This window comes from Musa acuminata, unplaced genomic scaffold (assembly GCF_036884655.1).
Source record: "Musa acuminata AAA Group cultivar baxijiao unplaced genomic scaffold, Cavendish_Baxijiao_AAA HiC_scaffold_964, whole genome shotgun sequence".
Classification (NCBI taxonomy): domain Eukaryota; kingdom Viridiplantae; phylum Streptophyta; class Magnoliopsida; order Zingiberales; family Musaceae; genus Musa; species Musa acuminata.
This window is the reverse complement of record NW_027021183.1, coordinates 3,198-10,378: the sequence shown is the minus strand read 5'-3', so window position 1 is coordinate 10,378 and position 7,181 is coordinate 3,198. Positions and strand designations below refer to the sequence as shown.

Genomic DNA, 7,181 nt, shown 5'->3' with positions numbered 1-7,181 from the left:
ATGGGGACCAAGGCCAAAAACATAGTATTCCTAAAGGGTTTAAACGATGCAAAGTACTGGAAATTCTTCAAAAGATGTGCATTTGGTGAAGCTAACCCTAATGATCATCCCAAATTGGAGTTGATTGGCAAGCAAATAGCAAAAAAGCTTGTTGGCTCACCATTAGCAGCCAAGACAATTGGAGGTGTACTGAAGTCCAAGCTAGAGGAAGAACACTGGAGGAACATAATGGAAAGCAAATTGTGGCAAGTGGAACAACAGAAGGATGACATTTTCCCAGCTCTAAAATTAAGTTACGAGCACTTGCCTACTTCAGCCTTGAAGCAGTGTTTTGTCTACTTTTCTTTGTTTCCCAAGAACTACCACTTTGACAAAGACAGATTAGTCAGAATGTGGATGGCACAAGGTTTTCTTCAATCCAATGAATCAGGGAAGAGAATGGAAGAAGAGATAGGTCGGGACTACTTTGATGAATTACTATATAGGTCCTTCTTTCAGGACACCGAATTGATCAAACAGTCTAAAATATATGTGGTTCATGACCTGCTGCATCACCTTGCAGAATCTTTGTCTGCTCATGAACACTTTAGAGTTGAAGATGATGAACCAGCAGAAATCCCAGATCGGGTGTGGCACATGTATATTAGTTCAAGTAATCTGGCTAACATCCATGAGAATCTACACAAGCTGAAAATTTTGCGTAGCCTCGAAGTCAGTGGTAGTTTACTGGATAACCTCTACAGGTACAATCTCATAAATTTCATAGAAGAAGCATTGAAACAATTGAAATGCCTCCGGGTTATTGTTCTGGATGAACTACCTGAGAGTATTGGTCACTTGAAGCATCTCAGGTATCTGGAAGTCCCAGGCGGTCAATTATTAGGCCTGCTGAAGTCTGTCTGCAGGCTTTACCATGTACAAGGGTTGAGTCTCCAGTTTTGTGTGCCGTTGCATCAAGGCAGCCCGTTACCTACAGGAATGCACAAATTAATAAGCATGCGTTATCTAGACATAAATCAGGAGAAAGTTTCTACTATCAGCGAAATTGGTAGATTGAAATCTCTGCAAGTGCTGAAAGAGTTTCATGTAAGGAAGAAGAAAGGATATGAGCTAGGACAGTTGAGAGACATGAGGCAACTTCAAGGACAATTAAGCATTATGAATCTAGATATGGTTGGAAGTGCAACAGAGTGCATACAGGCCAGGTTAGATAACGAAGAGCACCTTAATGCATTGCTTTTGTTCTGGAGACAATTGGAGAAAAGAGACAATAACCCTGACAAGCATGAAGAGGTATTTGAAGCTCTTCAGCCACATCCCAACCTCACTGAGCTGAGAATCACAGGCTATATGGGAATCAAATCTCCAAGTTGGCTGAACCAAACCTTGTTATCCAATCTTGAACATTTGGAACTAGAGGATTGCCAGGGTTGGGAAGCCTTGCCACCACTTGGATTACTACCTTTCCTCAGAATTCTGCATCTAAAATCTCTAAAAGCTGTAAAGCATATTGGCCCTGGATTCTATGGTGACAATGTTACAACATTCCCCTCACTGGAGGAGCTTCTGTTCAGTGACATGATTGAATGGAGCCAGTGGTCAGGAATAGAGACAAGCCATCAATTATTCCCTCGCCTCTCTAGGCTACAGATCAATCGTTGCCACAAGTTAAGAGGATCACTTGTTATGCCCACTTTGCTTGAAAAACTTCATGTTGTGCTCTCAGATGATCCTACCTGGGAATCACATGAAAAGCCACAAGTTATTCTATCTGATGATATCTGGGACTCATGTGAAACCAAAGATATTTCATCAATTCTGAAACTTAGCATAGATAACATCTCACTGCTCACTGATTGCCTTCCAGCCGAGAGTCTTTCCTCAGTGTATAGACTGGATGTTATTTACTGCAGCTCCCTTGTATCTTTTACTGATGAACAAGAGAAGTGGTTCCAGAAGCTAACCTCACTCAAAGAACTAAGAATCACTGACCGCGACAATCTAACTGAACTGCCAAGTGATCTGATAAACCTTGCATCTCTGGAGACATTGCAGATTCAGAATGCCCAAAACTTGACCAGCCGTCCTGGAAAGGCCTGCCAAGCTAGCTGAAGCAATTATATGTAAAAGGATTCCATGAAAAGCTGACAGAGCAGTGCAAGAAAAGATCTGATCCTTTCTGGGACAGCATCTCTGACATTTTTAACATTACTGTTTATCAAGAACACATACTATTGGGTGCTGCATGTGCTAAATTTAGCTCTTGCAAGTTGCAAATGTAGTAGTAAACTGCATAAGCAAAATATCATTGTGGTGTCACTACAGCTTTAGTCTTTCTAAAGTACGTCCATACCCATTTGGAGCATGTCTCTTATGTAAGTAGCCGAATTATGAATAATTATATATCTTCTTGAGGAAAAAAGATGGAATTAGAAAAGGACAAAATCTAGACTCAGGTCGAGTTATATGGTTTCTGGACATAATCTAGGATACGATACTAGATACATTGAAGAATGATAAGGTCAAGTTGATGGTATTGTCAGTTGCTAATAATTATAGCAGGCTAATCAACTTGTACACTAGATCAACCAGTAAATTACTTAATGCATTGATAGTATTTTCTGTTCATTTGCTCCATCCATTGTGCACTACATTGTCTCGTTAGAGACATCCCATAAAACAATTTGCACTACTTTGCATATTTATTCTGTACAGAAAATGTTCTAATCAGCCAGGTCACCTGAGGTCCTTTCTCCTTGAATGGTGATCCAACAGAGCACCAGCCTAGGGTGCAAGCTGATTGGCTCAATTCTTACTATGACGCTCTGCACCTTTGCAGAACGAATAGAACAATAGTGATCTTTCTTCTTAAGAAAAGCACTGCAGTCTCCAGAGTTCCTTACCATTATTATTTTTATTTCCTTGTCTACATGGGTGATGCCATGTGGGGACAAAAATTGAAGATATAGAAAGCCACAATTAAGTGAACAATAAGGATATGAATGTTATAGATGCACCTTTATAAGGATTGCCATGTCGATCAGCATAAACTGGAACGTACCATGCTAGAAAAGTAGTGACACATGACAATGTCGGAGCATGCTATATGATGAGTAGTTGAGTACTATATATACATGTGGCTAGGTTAATTTTATAACTTGATCTAGCGGACATAAAGGCATGCCAACAGGCACGACACAATATAATGCCATGCAAGATAGGTGTTGACTTGCCCAATGTTATAAAACAACAAATACAAGTCTCAAAAGATAATGCATTCACTAGGAATAAGAGTCCTGCTTATATTATATTTAAGCAAACTCAGGCCTGCAGATTAAAATTCATAATGAGACCAATTTCATGTATTTTCTGCATGAGGTAGTTTTCAGATGCTGCGTTGCCACTGGCACATTGAAGAAGTCTGTAGGAAACTTGTTCATCCATCAAAAATCATAATTCTTTCCAATATTTGCATATAGCATTACCATGCAGGGAATTTAGCATTTCGGACATTGCAAAACTACAACAGTCTGCAAGATGCAGAAGCCTTTTTTATAAGTTGGTTGTTTCTACAAGCACAATATGTTATAACAAGCCTTCTGTGCAACTTTAGAAGGATTACAAGATTTGCACTTAAGAAGCATCCTATCTCTAACTTTAATCATCAAATATTCAGCATAAAAAGATTGTTTACTATCAAACAACATTTCATGCAGTTGAAGAAACTAAAAGCATTTGATTAGCTAAATGTTAGTCAGCAAAACAAGTATAGCATCTCATTTTCAGTACACTAACTACTAAAGAAAGCACAAACTAGGTGTTATTATGCTAGGTATGAACCTCAGCCAGTGATTCCAAGGCCATTACTCTTGCCTCTATTGCAGCAATTTCTTTCTTGAGTTCTTTTATCTCCATTTCATGCACTGATTCTTCAGCTTTTGGTGAAAATTTCTTTCCTTTTCTCTGTTTCAGTTTCTCTTCCTGTTCCAGAGGAAGAGTTTTTTCAGGTACCATTTTCAGTATCTGGTCAAAAAAGGATTCTCCAGAATCTCTGTAATCATTTCTTATAATTTCCTTATCATTCTTGTCTGCAGAATTTTGCTTCTTTAACATTTTAATTTGCATTTCTCCAACGTTTTCATTATCAAATTTATCAACAAATGTCTTATCTTCCTCATCCTCCGCATTTTCATTGTTCAAGTTTTTAACCTGTTGCTCTCCAGCATTTTTTCCCTCGACCTCTTTTTCCTGGGAATTTTCTTCCTTGAGGTTTATTTTTCGCACATCTTCTGTCTCAGTAACTTCAGTCAACAACACTTCATCCTCCTTGCCCTTAGTGTTTTCATGCTTTAACATCTTGAATTTCACATGAATCTTTGATTGTTTGCCTTTTGTTGAATTTTCCTCTTGTTTGGTAACTTCTGTAAGTTCTATTGAGAAATCTGATTGTGCAGGTTGAAGAGCTTCTCTGCTGTTTTTAATTAGCATCTGCTCACATGCATATTCTCCAGCAGTCCGTCTCTTGAGTTGCTTCTCCTCATCCAATCGATCAGTGGAAGATGCTTCTTTAGCTTGCTTCCTCTTGCTTTGCCATTGGGTACTTGAATTCTGTTTTATATCCTTTGGAAACTTTTGAGATAGCTTTGGCATTTTATTTGACTTTTGTTCTCGAATAGGCCGCATTTGCTTCTCTGAAGATGTTAATGAATGTTTCTGAGTTTTTATGCATTTGTTTTCCCTGCTTTCCTGATTATCATTACAAGCAAACCAGTGAGAAAGTGTGGTGTCACTATCATAACACTCTTGCATGGTCCTTTTCTTGCCGAAAGTCAAAACCTGGACTGACTTCATCTTCTTAACACCCCTTACTTTACCTGCAATTACTTTCGCACTCTTCAAAGAACTATTTGGTTGTTCCACACTACTAATCGTGCCAGTAGCACGAGGTCGAATCTTCTGCTTCCACCAAACTGAATACTGGAGAGTGACATCTGATTCAAACAGCTGGGGAGGGATATAGAACACAATATTTTTCCTGGATATGTCATAGGTCTCCCATGCTGCTTCCCAGGTCAAATTAGTCCGGACAACGGAACCAGGTACGTCCTGATCCAGCCCGAATTGCATTGCCACCCTTTGTGGAGAATACTGCTCAATGCAATCTAGCCCGACTAGCTCGCTTCTCCTCAAGAACTGGGCAAAGGATTTCAGCTCCACACCTGGGGTTTCAACGCTATGAATCCACAGCCCCTTGTCCTTGTAGAAACATGGTTTGTGCCAATTCCTCAAACCAACAGTGTAAGGACGCCACTGGAACTCATTAGGCGATTCAAGAACTGAACGCAATAATGCCAGCTTGAGTTTCTTTCCGACGTTATGCCATCTTGCTGCTCTCGGTTCACAGTCGTTGACTTCATTTAGCCCTGCAGGCCTCAAGGCCACAAAGTGCTCCCAAATCCACAGCTGAAGTAGATTGAAAGGAGCCCATATGACCAAAGATGACACCTTTTGCCTACCTCTGTCGGCTAAATAATCCTTCACCTTCCCCAAGTCTCGATAGAGGCTTGCAAGCACCGCAGGCGCAAGGGCGATCCTCGCGCCTCGTGCCAGTCTAATGGCCACAGGAAGCACGCTCTGCGTCACAGTCTTGAAAGCGTGAGCGGGGAAGACGAACCTTGACAGCCATAACGCAAGAAACGCAATGTGCTCTAACTCGTCACCTTCGCACTCCATGTAACGCATCATCCACTGATTATGATTAGGCCTTTTGCTTGGGGACCGACTGAAACTTTTGCGCTCAGCCGTCATTTGCACCTCGATCTCTTTGAGCTCCCCGTGCAAAGGGCCCCTTATGGGCTCGCCGGCCACCGGAAAGCCCCCAAGAATCATCACATCCTCCAATGTAACAGTGACCTCCGCCCAGGGGAAGATGAACGTGCTGGTATCCCCGCACCAAGACGCTGAGATCGCCAAAATTGAAGACGAGTCTCTCCTGATCCTGTAGGTAGATGCGTGTATCGCATCAAAGATTCCAACTTTCTTCCATAACACGCCATAAATGGGCCGCAGCTTGTCAACCCACTGATTCCACTTAGGCGACACGGACGCCCACCCATTGAAGACCACCATGGAATCATCGAGATGAACAAAGGAGGGCCTTTTACGCCTCGGAGGGAAAAATGGAACACCGAGGGGCCTCAAGAAGCAACCTTTTCTGTAGACGGGTTTGCGGGGGCCGGTGAAGGCCACCATTTCCACCTCCCTTTCCTCCACCAAGTGCTCCTCTTCGCCTTCCCCGTCCATTGCAGCTTGACTTCGGTGAAATGGCTCAAGGCGAGGAGAAACGAGAGGAGAGGCAGAAGAAGAAAAATGACTGATGGTTACGGGAGATGAGAAGGGAGAACGGAGGAAGGAGTCGTGTGCCGCGACGGGGCGGCCATGGGAAAGGAAGGGGCTGGAGACGGCTGCTTTATTGGAGTTGGGATCCTTTCCAAGTAGTAACAAGGAGACGTGTGTTTCACCGAGCCGTGCAATTCGGTACTAATTCATCTCGACCATCAGCAATACAAGTCGGCGCGTATCTTCTTGCAGCGCCTGTAGGACATCCGGCGTCGTCAGGAATCTCTCTCTCTCTCTCTAAGTCGGCGAGTGCCGATTCATGCAATCCTCGTGCGTGTCGACGAGGCTCCGCTGTGCAGCTAGGACAGGAGTAGCAGTCGTCATTCTCTTTTTAATGCGATAATGCCTGCGGAAATGAATTCCCTGTTTCGAAAGATACAGGGGATCTCCAACTGTTCTCCCATGCATTGAGCTCACACACGGCACATCGTCTCTGTGCAGAACCTTTCGTTGGGTCCAGCCCATACGTGGGCTTGGACAAATTGGGCCATTTGAGCCCAAATCAAAGAAATTAAAATGAGAGAGAGATAAGGATGTGAGGGGTGCAGCGTGAGAACACAGCAAGCGTGCACGTTCCTAACGGTGTTGATTATACCCACCATGTGAGACCTAAAATTTTGTTACGAAGAGATCCATCGTATATGATGAAGATATGTTATTCTTGACTCCTCTAATTATTCTAGAGAAAACCTATTATAAACATGTTATCATTATTATTGATAGTGGAAGTTTGAGATATACTACGATCCCGTGAATTTTCCCAACACCTTCAAAGGTCCCGT

General features: G+C 42.4%; 2 protein-coding genes across 2 annotated transcripts; one reads left to right on the top strand and one right to left on the bottom strand.

Annotated features, from left to right (window-relative positions):
• On the top strand, positions 1-2,112 carry LOC108953089 (putative disease resistance RPP13-like protein 1). The gene has a single exon (XM_065177160.1). It carries the CDS (start codon positions 1-3, stop codon positions 2,110-2,112), a length of 2,112 nt encoding a protein of 703 aa, XP_065033232.1.
• Positions 2,113-3,509: 1,397 nt separating this feature from the next.
• LOC135665240 (uncharacterized) lies at positions 3,510-6,489 on the bottom strand. The gene has a single exon (XM_065177158.1). It carries the CDS (start codon positions 6,301-6,303, stop codon positions 3,829-3,831), a length of 2,475 nt encoding a protein of 824 aa, XP_065033230.1. The 5' UTR covers positions 6,304-6,489; the 3' UTR covers positions 3,510-3,828.
• Between the last annotated feature and the right edge of the window lie 692 nt (positions 6,490-7,181).